The 17,999-nt window shown below is 42.5% G+C and overlaps 1 protein-coding gene across 1 annotated transcript in view; it reads right to left on the minus strand.

Annotated features, from left to right (window-relative positions):
- Window positions 1-795: 795 nt before the first annotated feature.
- The window catches only part of LOC110515141 (myotubularin-related protein 11), a 37,881-nt gene continuing 20,677 nt past the window's right edge, over window positions 796-17,999 (minus strand). The window contains exons 6-17 of the mRNA XM_021594161.2: window positions 12,062-12,146; window positions 10,855-11,002; window positions 10,540-10,627; window positions 9,902-9,990; window positions 9,384-9,508; window positions 7,416-7,494; window positions 6,868-6,938; window positions 5,039-5,211; window positions 4,692-4,862; window positions 4,171-4,389; window positions 3,514-3,840; window positions 796-3,171 (exon numbers count right to left, since the gene is read on the minus strand). Of these exons, the coding sequence (XP_021449836.2) occupies window positions 2,749-3,171; window positions 3,514-3,840; window positions 4,171-4,389; window positions 4,692-4,862; window positions 5,039-5,211; window positions 6,868-6,938; window positions 7,416-7,494; window positions 9,384-9,508; window positions 9,902-9,990; window positions 10,540-10,627; window positions 10,855-11,002; window positions 12,062-12,146 (1,998 nt within the window). The 3' untranslated portion in view covers window positions 796-2,748. The remainder of the gene's footprint in view (window positions 3,172-3,513; window positions 3,841-4,170; window positions 4,390-4,691; window positions 4,863-5,038; window positions 5,212-6,867; window positions 6,939-7,415; window positions 7,495-9,383; window positions 9,509-9,901; window positions 9,991-10,539; window positions 10,628-10,854; window positions 11,003-12,061; window positions 12,147-17,999) is intronic.

Genomic DNA, 17,999 nt, shown 5'->3' on the forward strand with positions numbered 1-17,999 from the left:
TTTACAGCTGCACCATTTGAGAGCAGCCTGACTGTATCACCGTCTAGTATGGTAACTGCACAGCTTGCGACCGGAAGGCCCTCCAGAGGGTGGTGCGGACAACCCAGCGTATCACTGGGGGCGAGCTCCATGCCATCCAGGAAGTACATGCCAGGCGGAATCTGAGAAAGGCCCGAAAAATTGCCAGTCTCCAGCCACCCGAGACATGGACTGTTCTCCATGCTCCCATCTGGCAGACGGTACAGGTGCATCAAGGCTCAGACAGCTTCTATCCCCTGGCCATAAGGCTTAATGGCTAACTAACTGCTTTCCCACAGACTATCCACACGGACTCTATGCCTATTCACAGGTCTCTACTCTACCCACTGACAAAACCTATGCTAGAATGAGTATTGATTTGATGTTTTACTCCATTACACTGCTGTCCATTGACTATTGATTGCTATTACCATTAGTATTTATCTATTTATACTGCTACTGGTCACTATTACTCCTGTTTACATGTATATCCTACTACCAGTCACTTTTCATGTTTAAACCCACCTCAACCACTCCAGTACCCCTGCACATTGAATAAGGTAAATACTGTAAATACTTGCATTCTCCTGTTCTTCAGCTCTTGTCATAGTTCGAGGTTTTTATTCTTACTTGTATTTTTTAATTCCATTATCTACTGTATATTACTTTCATTCCATTGTTGGAAAGAGCTCTCAAGGTAAGAATTGAACTGTACTGTTTTACACCTGTTGGATCCTGTGCACGTGGCGAATAAACTTTGAAACTTGAAAGCAACGATTTCATGAACTTATAATAGTTTATTAATCAGGATCCTAACATGCTGATACAAAAAATATGTACATCTGGCAAATCATTGTGTCATTCGTACCAAAACATTTAAATATATAATGGTGTAGAGACACAGGAAGTGGGGTTGCATGCTGAAAGGGACATTTCATTTTCTCTCTGTAGAGCCAATGCCATTAGGGAATGTGATGACCTTGTTTTTTCCATGGAAGATGAGAGCAAAAGTACTGGCATCAAATCCAAAAACACAAACAACCTGATATTCAGTAACTGATATCAGTGTGCTGTGATATTCAACAATGAATATTTACAGCCATTGAATAATTCAAAATGCTCTCGTACTGAGGCATAGGAATGACTGTAGGTAATACAGACCAATGTAAGTCACATACATTACCACCTTCAGCCTTTATAGTTCATAAACATAATGAGACATTTCAGTGAGAAATACATTGTATGCCAGCCAGAAACCCTTTCATCCTATGTCACACAATACAAGTGCTTCTCGGTATGGAAATGCTAGTTTGGTATAAACACACAGTACATCCCTGTAGTCTTGAGTGTTACAGTATATGGAAATCATGCCAGTGTATTTGCTGCTTAATATCCACATCATGCAAACAACAATCTGGCTGGACTGAGTAGCCCAGTCCCAATAGCTCACTGGGTTTTGAATGAAATGACGCATTTAGAAGTCCTCGACCTGAATGCAAGCTGAATACGAAACTAGCAGTCAGGACAAGTCATGAAGAAATACACTATTGAAAAAAAAGTTGCTTACCTTAAAGCTACATCTAGAAGTACCAAATAAAAGTAAATTATAAATATGAACCATCAGAACGTATGGTTTGCACAATGACAGCATAAGGGGAAAAAAAAAGAGTAATACTCATCTTGGTCACGATCACTTAAAAATGTATCGTTACAATTTCTGAAATTCATACGCAACCAAAGTTGGTCAATAATACTTCGAACTCTCAATAGAGATGCACAGACAATAGAAATATTAGCACTTTTATCCCAATCATGCACACTTACAGCAATATTAACTGACCATGGCCATATTCTGAAAAACAGGGTTATGATACAGAGTCACACAACTCAGCTTATGCCTCTCATTGTTCACTACTAGCATGCATGCAAGTATAAAGATATGGGAACGGCACCAAAATAGCTCCAGTGCCCTAAATTCCAGGTTAAATTTGCTGGACAAAATGCCTGGAGTTAAAACTGCATGTTTTTTGTGACGCCAATGTCTCTCCCTAGTGTTTACTTGGTGAGCAGCTCTCTGTATTTTTCCTCTCAAGGCTGAGTTGGTTTTGGAACTGGAGGTTGTAGTCACTCAAAAGGACTAAGAGACCGAGTCAGGACAACAGTCCTATTATAGCCGTCTGGTCAAGAATGAAGGTTGTCACTCCGTTGAAATCATGATTCTAAAAACAGCTGAAGTCTGATCAATAGAGGTATTTGATTCCATATTTCAGCCAACAGCTCATTATTTGTGCCCTTATGTCATTAGCTTATCAATCATCATCAGCCCTTATTCATTTTGGGTATTAGCTTGCTGCTTTTAAAAACACCAATACGTTCTCAGGGATGCTGACCAGAACCTTCAGTTTGGGTGTCATATTCAGTAAAACAGACAATTTGTTACAAGTTAAACAATCTTTCAAATACTATTTGTGCTTTGCACTGCTCAATGCATTATTACTGCAGTTTAGACTCTCCTCCCTGCTCAGTACATGACCCTCCTCGTCTTGTTATTGCCTCAAAGCCACTCAAACAGGCCTTGACAGGAAAATCACATCTGGTTCCACCCAGAGATCAGGTGTCAGGGAAGGAAATAGAGTCTTGGAGGGTGTGTATAGGTGATCTCATTCTAGAGTTCAGAGCCGGGGGAACAGTTTGTACCATTTGTGCTAACTGACAGGGGACACCCAGAGCTCAGGAACCCAGTGAAGGACCGTTGCTCTTGGGCAGCTTGGCATTATTATTGGGCGCGGGCAAGTAACGCTGGTCTGGACGGGACTCTGAAGAGGATGGGTGGCCAAATAGGAATGTGTGCTTGCTGCTGTCTCTGTGACCAGCTCTAGAACGAGCTGGAGGAACCCTGGGTTGGAGGTTTGAGATAGGGGGCGTGATTCTGGAGGCAACCGGCCCAGGGGGTCTGGAGGCTGGGAAGAGGAAGGTGCTATTGTTGGTGTTCTGGTTGAGGTTGGAATCTGTCCGACGGGGCTCCTGTGTCTTGGCTGGGACTGTGTTAGTGGGGCTGGAGGCCAACGTCAGCTTGTCTCTGAGCTGCTGGACCTCCCAGGCTAGCTGTTCCACTGGGTGCTGAGTGGATGAGGAGATGGGGTGGGAGAATGCCTGAGGACACAACATGGCCAGGGTTTCTGTTAGTTTATAACACCATCATGACTACAGTCATCCATGAGCAACTAAATGTAGTTTCTAATGTGACCAACAAAAATTAGGAGCTTTTCCAGTACAACATTGCACTATTCAGTTGAATAAAAATATGAATTTCAACTTCTTACTACATTTTTTTATGCAATACCTCTAGTTGAAATCCTTTTTCAGTTACCGAGTTCAAAGTTCATTTTGATCACCCACCCACATACCAGTAGAGTAGGCTATTATAAACATCCCCATGGCAACAGTGTTTTAGGCTCTGTATAGTAGTGAGAATGATAATCCTTCCCTATATACCTGAGCATGAAGAGCCCCACGGAGGTAGCAGTCCCTCCACACACCTAAGCAGGGCCCCAGGAGCAGGGGCAGCAGAGGCTCGTAGGAGTCCAGGGGCCCCTGGAGACCGGATGTGGTGGTGGTGTGGCCCTGAGGGAGCTCTGTGAGGGCCCAGGCCTTCAGAAGCCTCTCCAGGCCCGGCAGGTTCTCTGAGGAGGACCCCCCTCTCCGGTGGCTCTTCCGGTAGACGCCTGAGCCCCCTCCACTGCGCCAGGGCAGGAGGTTAGCAGAGCAGGAGAAGGAGCCCCTGGAGAGCAGGAACACAGAACCTGGTGCGCTGTCACTCAGCTGAAAGAGGGATGGAGAGGAGAGGAAGAGAGAGTAATACGTTTGACTATCCCTTTTCTGCATTAAGCATGTTGCAATACTGAGACCTACCACACGGAGGTGCAGTGGGCCTGTGTTCATCCCTCATCATGGTCGTTAATATTTAGTAAGTGGATTTATGTGTGTGTGTGAGCGGGGTGGCTTTTGTAAGACAGGAGCTCATTGAAATAGCATTTGAATTACTAAGTACCCTAACATGAATGATCAAATGCACGATTTGCATTTATATAGTGCTTTTTACACTCCTTGCGCCTGACTGTATCCCCCATAATATCATCCTCTCACTCCTACCCTGTGTGCCTCAGGGTTGGTGTTGAGGTTGCCGTTGAGTAGGGGCTGTGGCAGGGTGAGCGGGGGCACTGGCTGGGTGAAACGTTCACGTCTCTGGCTGCTGTACTGCAGAGCCCAGTCCCACACAGGGGGCAGAGGGGGGTCTGAGGGGTCTGGGAAGGAGCCCCTGGGTACCAGGTCTCTCCAGCCATTCACTGGAGTGTAACTCTGGGATAGGTTCTGGGAGAGAGAGGAAGAAGAGGTGAGAGAACAGTGATTCGTCTGATTCAATCTGAGCTCATTCAAGAGTTATCGTTGAAGTCAATATGAGCTGATGCATGTGTGGGATTAAAAATGACGTGGACTCGCCTCGCAAATCAACCGCTTTAATCTGAGATGGTTTACAGAATTTATGACTTTCAAACTTTGATACAGGTATTTCCAACATTTTCCATGTTAGCCTACAGTAGCATACCTACAATGTATCTTCTCTAGTACTACAGCTTCAGCATTAGCGGTGGTGTTGCTGAACATTGGCCTACCTGTGAACGTTTGCACCTCTCCCTGTGGCAGTTGGCCAGGAAGCTGCTGAAGAGGGGCAGGTGGAAACTGTCATGGAGGGCCAGCAGGAAGTCCCCTGTCAGCTGGAAGCGGCATGGGTATTGGACCCAAAGCTGCCACACACAGTCCAGGAAGAGCAGGAACACTGGTGCCTAGTGGGGAGAAAAACACAGGGTTAAGAAAGATGGGAGAAAGAGCCCCAAAGACATATGACTGGCATTAAACACTGTGTCCTAATGCAAATAGTTTCCTTTCCTTGCCCCCCCCCCCCCCCCCCCGTGACCACTGATAGGTGAATTTACTGATAGGTTGCAGCTTATCGTCTCACCTCTTCCTTATCGCTGTCCCTGTGGTAGTTGATGCGGCTGAGGAAGCGGTGTCCAGCCATCACCCACTCCTTCTGCACCAGACCCTGGAAGCCCACCCTGGTCCTGCAGTGGGGGTCACACATCACCTGGACCAGACTGGACACCACACAGGTCATGTCTCGGTCCTCCGCCTCTGCACACAACAGGAGGAAATAGACCATCAATAATCAATTGTAATTGAATACAGTAACAGTATGCATATTCAAGGCTCAGAGGATAAGAGACGTGTCCTTGAGTTTATCATCTACCCCAAAAACACACAAAATAAAAGATTTGAGAAGGGTAATGCCTTGTATAAAAAAACAACACAACATGACAATCCAAATGCTACAGTCTCACATCAGCCCTTTCATTCTCACAAAAAGTGCCCCCCCTCTGTGGACTTGAATAGAACTTCTCCCGAATCCCCACATCTGGTTGGCAGGTTTTTTCTAACCACAGGCAGTAGGGAGTGTTGTCTGGGCCTGTCTGAAAATGCCATTGGGTCATTTCTCCAGTCATTTACTTGTGTTTAGGACACAGTCAGCTCTGTGGTTTTATGGGGGTGATATACAACCCTCTTCTCCAAAAGGCCCACTTGAAACTGGCCAGGCAACACAACTCATACGGGGGAAGGGAAAATCACAGGGCAGTAGCAGCCATTGTTCATGTGACACAGATTCCTGTTGACTTTTCAGTCTGCGGTAGCTACCTTCGGTATCAACAGACTAGGACTGACTCTCACAGCCCAATTATATGTTTCAGTACATGGAGTCATGTAATAATAATGTATGAACATAGTTGTATTTAGTCAAGGATGTCTGTATGTTTGCCATAAGACTGTTCTCCCTATAATAGACCGTAATATTACACTTATCTCTCCAAGGCCGTGGTCTCCAGCCTGGGTGCCAGACTATTTATGTTCAACATCGCTAGTTCGCTGCGTCCTTGCCTTGTGTGGCAAGACAACCACAAGCTGGATAAAATAGAAACAGACAGACTGGCATCCACCTTGAACTTCCAACACACTCCTGTATACTTCCACAACTAAGTGAGCCAGTCAGCATGACAATATAGTACACTATCCTAACACAATCTCAACAGACACAATAGACTACCACCTGCTGTATTAGCTGTGGTGTAAAGTACTTAAGTAGTTTTTGGGGGAATCTGTACTCTACTTTACTATTTATATTTTTGACAACTTTTACTTTTACTCCAATACATTCTTAAAGAAAATAATCCACTTTCTAATCCCTACATTTTTCCTGACACCCAAAAGTACTCATTACATTTTGAATGCTTAGCAGGACAGGAAAATTGTCTAATTCACGCACTTATCAAGAGAATATCCCTGGTCATCCCTACTGTCTCTGACTTGGCAGACTCACTAAACACAAATGCTTCGTTTGTTAATTATGTCTGAGTGTTGGACCATGCCCCTGGCTATCCGTAATTTTAAAAAACAAGAAAATCCTGTCGTCTGGTTTGCTTAATATAAGACATTTTAAATCATTTATACTTATACTACATTTAAAACCAAATACTTTAAAGCTTTTACTCAAGTAGTATTTTCCTGGGTGACTTTTACTTGAGTCATTTCCTTTTAAGATGTCTTTACTTTTACTCAAGTTGGAAAATTGGGTACTTTTTCCATCACTATGTATTGGTGTCCTAGTAGAGTAGTGCATCTACAGTAAGAGTCTCCTTCAGGGTAAGCCCTAACGCCGCTTTAATGAGGGACGCAGCGTGAATAATAAATGAACGGATTGAATATTCGGTGCTGCTTGGCCCTCGTCATGTGACTCACCTTGCAGCACCACGGTCAGGTGACCTCCGCGGAGCAGGCAGGCCACCTCAGCAGCTTTCCTCAGACAGCACCTGGGGAGGGAGCAGAGCAGCATGTGAATCAGGCTAATGCTATGCTACTATCACAGTTCTAGCTTGTTTCAGCACATAGACGCTTCAACATCCATGTGTGTAAGCCTGTAAAAAAAGCTATGCACTAGGTCTTGGTCTACTGTGTAGATATAGCAGGCTCACGTGTTGAATATATGAGAGCTACATTCAACATCCATGTGTGTAGGCCTATTATAACCTCATGCTAACGGTATGTTCTGTAACAGTATGTTAGAGCATTCTAAATCTGCTTACAGCTAATGTAACACAATAAAACCACATATTCAAACAGGGATAGGCTAATGTGCTATAATGGTACATTCATACTACATCAACATTGCGCTATTCACGATCATTGCTAGGTAGACATAAAAAAAAATCAGCCAAATCAATGTAGGCCCGGCACATTTATTACAGATGATTTATTGCTTTGATGAGAAGCCAATCAGGACCGCTCACCTGGTGTAGTCCAGCCAATGGGTGCTCTCCAGCGTAGACAGCCATTTGTCATCTGGCACCGACACAGATGTGGAGATGTCTGTGGACCAACACAGAAGACAAAGAAACCTTGTTCATGTTTTTGTCGAAGGAGCTTTATTGTACATAAATTAGAGTGGGGATTTGACAAGTTTTAAGATATACTATTGCACCTGAAATCTTTAAATAAGATCCATAGCTCTGCATATCAAATGAGTTTGGTTGTAAATAAATATCTTCTGAAACATATTGTTTTAGTCTTAAAAAAATATTTCACAATTGTTAAGGTAGTTGAAGCATGACATGATGAGTGAGGCCCGTAGATGTGTGTGGTTGTTGTCTATCCAAATCCCTTGGCCTTGTGTAGAGGTATCACACAATAAACCAAACAATGTGAGCATTGTGTTGGCAATGTGTGAGCCAATGGGAGTCAGTGACCTGTGGTGTGCCCTGCCCTGTCCCTGTGAACTCCACATCAGCACAACAGAGAGGGTGTTGTCTAGGAAACTAGTTGTCTCCTAGTCTAGGAAACAGTCTCTCAAAGATGTTTGACATCTTACAGCATTAGAGGAAGAAGCGTCAGGAAAAACACGCCACCATCACATGGTGCTCACATATCGTAAAATAAGAGTAGTGTACGCCAGTGATCGGAAAAGTACCTCATTTTCATACTTGTAAAGTAAAGATAACTTCAAAGGAAATGGCTCCAGTAAAAGTGAAAGTCCCCCAGTAAAATACTACTTGAGTAAAAGTCTAAAAGCATTTGGTTTGAAATGTACTTAAGTATAAAAGGTAAAAGTATAAATCATTAAACATGTCTTATATTAAGCAAACCAGACGACATAATTCAATTTTTTTATTGACGGATAGCTAGGGGCACAGTTCAACACTCAAACATAGTTTACAAATGAAGCATTTGTGTTTAGTGAGTCTGGCAGATCAGAGGCAGTAGAGATGACCAGGGATGTTCTCTTGATAAGTGCGAGAATTAGACAAATTTCCTGTCCTCCTAAGCGTTCAAAATGTAATGAGTACTTTTGGGTGTCAGGGAAAATGTAAGGAGTAAAAAGTACATTATTCTATTTAGGAATGTAGTGGAGTAAAAGTAAAAGAAGTCAAAAATATAAATAGCAACTCCTTAAGTAGTCCTTTAAAGTATTTTTACTTAAGTACTTTACACCACTGGAGTACACTTATATGAGGGGGTATACATTCATTTATTGGGGATTTTGTCTTGAATCCAAATCCGTAATTTCAGGAGGTAAATTGGTGTCTGGGGTCTTGTCATCTGGATGTGATCTCTACTAGCCCACCATCTCTGTCTCAGTAGCATTGTAATGGGAAGCACATGGAAACAGATTAACACCACTTTATGTCCTCTATAAAATCTGCATGCCCACTGTCCCTCAGGGCTAGAGTGCCCCTCCATAGATGCGGCGTAAAACCTGTGCTAAAGCGAATTAATTTGTCAACAAATAAAAAAAGACGGCACGGGAGAGGCAAGGGGAGGGCTTGCCAATGAAACTGGCAACCCCACTCAAATGTCACTGGTTACAGGCTATCATGTGAAACTGGCAACCCCACTCAAATGTCACTGGTTACAGGCTATCATGTGAAACTGGCAACCCCACTCAAATGTCACTGGTTACAGGCTATCATGTGAAACTGGCAACCCCACTCAAATGTCACTGGTTACAGGCTATCATGTGAAACTGGCAACCCCACTCAAATGTCACTGGTTACAGGCTATCATGTGAAACTGGCAACCCCACTCAAATGTCACTGGTTACAGGCTATCATGTGAAACGGAAACAGAATACATTCCTATGTTTAAATGCACTGTAGCAACATTTTGACCAACATTTTATACAATGTGGGTCTTGGTCAGATACATTAAAACACAGACTAATACACTTGACTTTCCAAAAGGTGCAGAAGGTTTGTACTGACCTCCCAGACACAGAGCCCGTAGGCGGGTGTGTGCCAGCTGTATGTCTGTGGGTGAAGGCATCTCGTCTCCCAGCTCCACCACCACACATAGAGACTGGCCCCCAAACAGGATCAACTCCAGGTTCCTACAGTAACACCCCACAGGACAGACACACAGGGAGCCCTTAGCATTATGCTCTGTGATTAGACATGTCACATTCCATTACTTTGTAACCATAGCCCAGGGCTAGTAAACTGTCTTGCCCCCAGGCTAAGCGCTGTCTCAGACATGCACAAGGAATAGCATTTCACAAAAGCTTGCTAACCTGTCCCATCTCAAGAATGGCCGGGTAACATGTACATGATTACAGGTTAGTTTTGACTTAAACATTCTGTTGAGAAGCAATAGCCTTTGCCATAAAAGCAATCAACAACACTATGACTATGTTTATCTCTATCTTCCTCTGTCTCTCTCTCTCTCTCTCACACACACACACACACACACACACACACACACACACACACACACACACACACACCTGATGTCATCCTTCTCATGATAGATGTTGTTCTGGAAGCTGGCCATCCGTAGCAGGTCACTGCCCCGAGGATGACGCCAACACCAGCGCTGGAGGACAACAGTCACACAGATTTAGACACAACGTGGTCTCAATAGTAATGGTTTTTGGATATGTTCTAAAATCCCTGTATGAGTTCTTAGTGACCAGGGCATGAGATTTTAACTGGGTTTTCTGACCTCACTGATATTGAGGGGTCATACGATGAGTGGTAAAGTTCTACTTACAGGAATGACTGATATTGATGAGTGGTAGAGTTCTACTTACAGGAATGACTGATATTGATGAGTGGTAGAGTTCTACTTACAGGAATGACTGATATTGATGAGTGGTAGAGTTCTACTTACAGGAATGACTAATATTGATGAGTGGTAGAGTTCTACTTACAGGAATGACTGATATTGATGAGTGGTAGAGTTCTACTTACAGGAATGACTAATATGGATGAGTGGTAGAGTTCTACTTACAGGAATGACTGATATTGATGAGTGCGTAGGCTTCTGGTAGAGTTCTACTTACAGGAATGACTGATATTGATGAGTGGTAGAGTTCTACTTACAGGAATGACTAATATTGATGAGTGGTAGAGTTCTACTTACAGGAATGCGTCCCTCGTTGAAGTGGGCAAAGGTCTTCTTCAGCTCAGTGTCTAGAACTTTCTGGGGGACCACGTTGAACTTGGGCAGACTGACATGAAGTAGGATAAAATGACATTAACCATTGCAAGTTTAATGGGCATTTGGGCTAGGACACTGAGTTTACACTAGGAGCACAGTGTGCGCAGGCTTCTGTTCCAGCCCAACACTAACAGGACCAGAGTGGGCAACTATATAATATATTTTATATTTTCCACTAATAAAGTTCCAAACAGGTGAACCACCAGGAAAGTTTCAGGTGGTGGGTGTATAGGCTACCTGGTGGACATCTCAAAGCGGTCATTGACAGAGCTGACCCTCCAGCCGCAGGCCCCGGTCCTCTCCAGCTCCTGCTCCCAGTCCGAAGAACTATCAAACCAGTTCATGTGGGAGTCACGCCTACGGTTGCTCAAGAACTGCTTCATCTCTGGGGGGAAGAGAGAGGGGGTGGTGGAGAGATTTAGCTTTCCTTGAGAAAAGCCACACTGAAATATTGGTTATGCTGATTTGATGTGGATCACCATTAATACATTTTTTTTATATCACACTTAAAGCTGCATTATGTAACTTTTTAGGCAACCTGACCAAATTCACATAGAAATGTGTGTTATAGATCTGTCATTCTCATTTTAAAAAAGTCTAAGAAACGGTATATCTGTTTTATGTATGCTATTTCTATGGTTCCCGTTCTTAAGTTTAGTTTTTGTGTCTTTTACCTAGGGTTTTGTACACCAGCTTCAAACAGCTGAAAATACTAGATTTTTGCTTATGGGGAATATATTTCACATCGGTTTACATGGTACAGTATTTTCTACACTATACTTGCTTGTTTTGGCAGTACTGGCAGCTTCATAAAATACTACCCGCAAAACTCCAGTCTCAACGTCAACAGTGAAGAGGCGACTCAGGGATGCTTGCCTTCTAGGCAGAGTTCCTCTGTCCAGTGTCTGTGTTCTTTTGTCCATCTTAATCTTTTATTTTTATTGGCCAGTCTGATATATGGCTTTTTTTTTTTGTGTATATATATATATATTTTTTAATATTTGATGACATAAAGGCCCAACCTTCTTACCATTTAATACCAAACAAATACAGTAATACAGTTTCTAACTTGTCTGTTTAACAAACCCCTATAATGCTTTCAATATGTGAAGAGCTTCAGTGCACTGTATTAAAAACAGTATGTTCTTTATTTTTTTTGGGGGGGGGGGGAGGGATCTTTGAGAGCCAGAGAGAATACCTGTAAGCTTGAGATCTTATCAAGGGCCTGCATGCAATAGCAATTATTTCCAGCCCCATAATCCTTCAGACAAAAACAGTTGTGTGTCTGTGTGTATTTGTTTGTGTGTGGATGTATGAATGACTCATAATGAAACGATTCCAAGTATCCCTATGACCTTTAAAATACTTTAGTTCTTTGTACTCAGAATGTACTCTCGTCAATGTGACTTTTTGAATAAAGTATTCCAGCGTGTGTGTGACTCACCAACGCTCCCCAGGGCTGCATTCTGGAACGCGAGGACAGTCCCTGGCTTCAGAGGCTGGTAGGTCTTGGCAATGGTGTACGTTATCTGAGGAGGAGGAACACGACTCATTCTGCTGATCAGCATGACAAAGTGCATCAGCTTTCAACATGGAGGGAGACCCTGTGTGCATGATCACAATGACCTAGCAGACACATCAGTTTCTCTACTCACAGGGTACATGCTGCATAATAGCCATTTGAAACTCAAATCACAACCGTCTGAAGTCAACCTTCAAATCAGGAGACGCTGGGCATGCTACATGGTAATTATTATATAGGTGCTGAATATGCTTTGAAGGTAATTTTGTATTTAATCACAAGGACCCAGTATACTAAAACATACACACACTTGCTGACAGTGAATTTGGAAAGTATTCAGACCCCTTGACTTTTCCCACATTTTGTTATGTTACAGCTTTATTCTAAAATTGATTAAATTAAATGTTTTCCTCATCAATCTACACACACTACCCCATAATAACAAATATATAAAAAACTAAATAAAAACGTATTTACATAAGTATTCAGACCCTTTGCTATGAGACTCGAAGTTGAGCTCAGGTGCATCTTGTTTCTATTGATCATCCTTGAGGTGTTTCTACCACTTGATTGGAGTCCACCTGTGGTAAATTCAATTGATTGGGCATGATTTGGAAAGGCATACCTGTCTATACAAGGTCCCACAGTTGACAGTGCATGTCAGAGCAAAAACCAAGCCATGAGGTCAAAGGAATTGCCCGAGGACCTCCGAGACAGGATTGTGTCGAGGCACAGATCTGGGGAAGGGTACCAAAATATTTATGCAGCATTGAAGGTCCCCAAGAACACAGTGGCCTCCATCATTCTTCAATGGAAAAAGTTTGGAACCACCAAGACTCATAGAGCTGGCCGCTCAGCCAAACTGAGCAATCGGGAGAGAAGGGCCTTGGTTAGAGATGTGCCCAAGAACCCATTGGTCACTCTGACAGAGCTCCAGAGTTCCTCTGTGGAGATGGGAGAACCTTCCGGAAGGAAAATCATCTCTGCAGCAATCAACCAATCAGGCCTTTATGGTAGAGTGGCCAGACGGAAGCCACTCCTCAGTAAAAGGCACATGACAGCCCCTTGGAGTTTGCCAAAAGGCACCTAAAGGGCTCTCAGACCATGAGACAGAAGATTCTCTGTTCTGATTAACCTAAGATTGAACTCTTGACGCGTGACTTGACCTTCGCCTCTCCCGAGCCCGTTGGGGAGTTGCAGCGATGAGACAAGATCATAATTGGATTGTCACGCTGGGGGGGGGGGGGGGGGCTTTACTTGGCTCATCGTACTCTAGCGACTCCTTGTACCGGGCCGTGCGCCTGCAGGCTGACTTCTGTCTTCAGTTGAACAGTGTTTCCTCCGACACATTCTTCTGGGTTAAGCAGGCGGGTGTTAAGGAGCGTGGTTTGGCGGGTCATGTTTCAGAGGACGCGTGACTTGACCTTTGCCTCTCCCGAGCCCATTGGGGAGTTGCAGCGATGAGTCAAGATCGTAATTGGATATGACGAAATTGGGGAGAAAAATAAGTCAAATGTAACAAATCACATATTAATAACTTATATGGACTCACTCTGTGTGAAATAATAGGGGTTGACATGATTTTTGAATAACTACCCCTTCCTCTGTCCCATACATACAACATCTATAAAGGTCCCTTAGTCAAGTATTGAATTTCAAGCACATATTCAACTAAAATGACCAGGGGACTTTTCGAAAGCCTCATAAAGAAGAGCAGTGATTGGTAGATGTGTAACAATAACAAATCAGACATGAAATATATCTTTAAGCACGGTCCAGTTAATAATTATGCTGTGGATGATGCATTAAACTACTTAGACACATCAAAGATGCAGTCTTCCTCCTGAACTGAGCTGCAGGACAGGAAATAAACTGCTTAGAGATGTCGCTATGAGGCCGTTGGTGATTTTAAAACAGCTGCAGAGTGGCTGTGATGGTAAAAAAAAAAATGAGGATGGATCAACAGCATTGTATTAACCTAATTGGGGAAATATGTAGACAGAAATATTCCAAAACATGCATATGTACGCAACACGACACTAAAGTAATACTGCAACAACAAAAAAATACTCTAAAGGAATAAACATTTTGGCCTAAATGCATGGTATGTGTATGCCTGACAATGACAAAGACTGGAGAGTTTTTCGGTATGAAAATTAATGTGATGGAGCTAAACACAGGCAAACTCCTAGAGAAAAAACTGCTTCAGTCTGCTTTACACCAGACTGGGAAAGGAATTCACCTTTCAACAGGACAATAACCTACTACACAAAGCCAAATCTACACTGGAGTTGCTTACCAAGAAGACAGTGGATGTTTCTGAGTGGCCAAGTTACAGTTTTGACTTAAATCTGCTTGGCAAGACTTGAAAATTGCTGTCTAGCTATGATACCCAAAACCTTGACAAAGCTGGAGGAATTGTGAAAAGAACAATGGGCATATATGGCACAATACAGGTGTGCAAAGCTCTTATGAGACTTACCCAAGAAGACTCACAGCTGTAATCGCTGCCAAAGGTGAGTCTAACATGTATTGACTCAGGAGGTGAATACTTATCTAATCAAGGAATAGTAGTGTTTTATTTTTCATTCATCTTAAAAAATATATCACATTTTTCTTCCACTTGGATATTATAGTATTTCATGTAGATAGTTGCCAAAAAGGAAAATTAGTCTAAATCTATTTTAATCCTACTTCGTAACACAATAAAATCTGAAGATATCCAAGGGGATTGTAGACTTTTATAGGCACTGTAGACATATAAATCAAATCAAATCTAATTTTATTGGTCACATACACATGGTTAGCAGATGTTAATGTGAGTGTAGCGAAATGCTTGTGCTTCTAGTTCCGACCATGCAGCAATATCTAACAAGTAATCTAACAATTTCACAACAACTACCTTTTACACACAAGTGTAAAGGAATGAATAAGAATATGTACATATAAATATATGGATGAGCGATGGCCGAACGGCATAGGCAAGATGCAGTAGATGGTATAGAGTACAGTATATACATATGAGATGAGTAATGTAGGGTATGTAAACATTATATAAAGTGGCATTGTTTAAAGTGACTAGTTATACATTTATTACATCCAATTTTTAATTATTAAAGTGGCTAGAGATTTGAGTCAGTATGTTGGCAGCAGCCACTCAATGTGATGGCAGTGATGGCTGTTTAACAGTCTGATGGCCTTGATGATCTTTTTGGCCTTCCTGTGACATCGGGTGGTGTAGGTGTCCTGGTCTAAATTCCAAGCGTCACATCTGGAGGAAACCTGGCACCATCCCTACAGTGAAGCATGGTGGTGGCATCATGCTGTGGGGATGTTTTTCAGCGGCAGGAACTGGGAGACTTGTCAGGATTGAGGGAAAGGTGAATGTAGCAAAGTATAGAGAGAGATCCTTGATGAAAACCTGCTCCAGAGTAGGGCTGTTACAGTGACCGTATTACTGCCACACCGGCAGTCAAGAGTTATGAAGGCAGTCAAATTCCACGTGACTGTTTAGTCACGGGAATTGGGTTTCTCCAAGCTCTAATGCTCCAAACTGCCTGGTACTCAGCACTCGATTGTCCCTCTAATGACATCAATGTAAATGTAATCGAAAATCTAATCAAACACTTCATGAGAGCCCATGAGCTTATGTTTATGCAATTGCATGAGAAAACAGGGTGATGGCCTCTATTAAAAAGAGGAGGATCCTATCAGCTTTCTATAGGCTAAACCTACTATATTTTTTACTCAACATTACTAATATGAAGCACATTGCTTCTCTTTACAACAGGAGTATAGCCTACCTAACTGGCATGAAAATTAACTGTGGGAAAAGCTGCTCCCGTCGCTATTTAAGTGCATAGATTACATGTATTTTTTCCCTTTCCACTGTTTCGAGACAGGTGCAGGATAATGATCCATTCTAAATCAAAACAAATTTCACACATACAGTGCCTTGCGAAAGTATTTGGCCCCCTTGAACTTTGCGACCTTTTGCCACATTTCAGGCTTCAAACATAAAGATATAAAACTGTATTTTTTTGTGAAGAATCAACAACAAGTGGGACACAATCATGAAGTGGAACGACATTTATTGGATATTTCAAACTTTTTTAACAAATCAAAAACTGAAAAATTGGGCGTGCAAAATTATTCAGCCCCCTTAAGTTAATACTTTGTAGCGCCACCTTTTGCTGCGATTACAGCTGTAAGTCGCTTGGGGTGTGTCTCTATCAGTTTTGCACATTGAGAGACTGACATTTTTTCCCATTCCTCCTTGCAAAACAGCTCGAGCTCAGTGAGGTTGGATGGAGAGCATTTGTGAACAGCAGTTTTCAGTTCTTTCCACAGATTCTCGACTGGATTCAGGTCTGGACTTTCACTTGGCCATTCTAACACCTGGATATGTTTTTTTGAACCATTCCACTGTAGATTTTGCTTTATGTTTTGGATCATTTTCTTGTTGGAAGACAAATCTCCGTCCCAGTCTCAGGTCTTTTGCAGACTCCATCAGGTTTTCTTCCAGAATGGTCCTGTATTTGGCTCCATCCATCTTCCCATCAATTGTAACCATCTTCCCTGTCCCTGCTGAAGAAAAGCAGGCCCAAACCATGATGCTGCCACCACCATGTTTGACAGTGGGGATGGTGTGTTCAGCTGTGTTGCTTTTACGCCAAACATAACGTTTTGCATTGTTGCCAAAAAGTTCAATTTTGGTTTCATCTGACCAGAGCACCTTCTTCCACATGTTTGGTGTGTCTCCCAGGTGGCTTGTGGCAAACTTTAAACAACACTTTTTATGGATATCTTTAAGAAATGGCTTTCTTCTTGCCACTCTTCCATAAAGGCCAGATTTGTGCAATATACAACTGATTGTTGTCCTATGGACAGAGTCTCCCACCTCAGCTGTAGATCTCTGCAGTTCATCCAGAGGGAGCATGGGCCTCTTGGCTGCATCTCTGATCAGTCTTCTCCTTGTATGAGCTGAAAGTTTAGAGGGACGGCCAGGTCTTGGTAGATTTGCAGTGGTCTGATACTCCTTCCATTTCAATATTATTCCTTCCATTTCAATATTATCGCTTGCACTGTGCTCCTTGGGATGTTTAAAGCTTGGGAAATCTTTTTGTATCCAAATCCGGCTTTAAACTTCTTCACAACAGTATCTCGGACCTGCCTGGTGTGTTCCTTGTTCTTCATGATGCTCTCCGCGCTTTTGACGGATCTCTGAGACTATCACAGTGCAGGTGCATTTATACGGAGACTTGATTACACACAGGTGGATTGTATTTATCATCATTAGTCAATTAGGTCAACATTGGATCATTCAGAGATCCTCACTGAACTTCTGGAGAGTTTGCTGCACTGAAAGTAAAGGGGCTGAATAATTTTGCACGCCCAATTTTTCAGTTTTTGATTTGTTAAAAAAGTTTGAAATATCCAATAAATGTCGTTCCACTTCATGATTGTGTCCCACTTGTTGTTGATTCTTCACAAAAAAATACAGTTTTATATCTTTATGTTTGAAGCCTGAAATGTGGCAAAAGGTCGCAAAGTTCAAGGGGGCCGAATACTTTCGCAAGGCACTGTATATGTAAAGACAGGATTAAAATCAAGAATTGTCTGATGGGTGACAATATTAGCCAATAATATCACTTGTGAATTATATATTATCACTTGTGAATGATGCCCAGCTTAAGGCAAGTGTAACGTGTGCACTGAGAGTCGGGAAGCAAGTTCAGGGAATGAGTGTTTAAATAAATAAACATAACATACTCCAAAACACGAACAATGCACAGACATGAAACTGAAACACAAAACTTGACGCCCGGGGAAGAAACCATAGGGAAGGTAATCAGGGAAG

The sequence above is a fragment of the Oncorhynchus mykiss genome, chromosome 3 (assembly GCF_013265735.2).
Source record: "Oncorhynchus mykiss isolate Arlee chromosome 3, USDA_OmykA_1.1, whole genome shotgun sequence".
Lineage (NCBI taxonomy): Eukaryota > Metazoa > Chordata > Actinopteri > Salmoniformes > Salmonidae > Oncorhynchus > Oncorhynchus mykiss.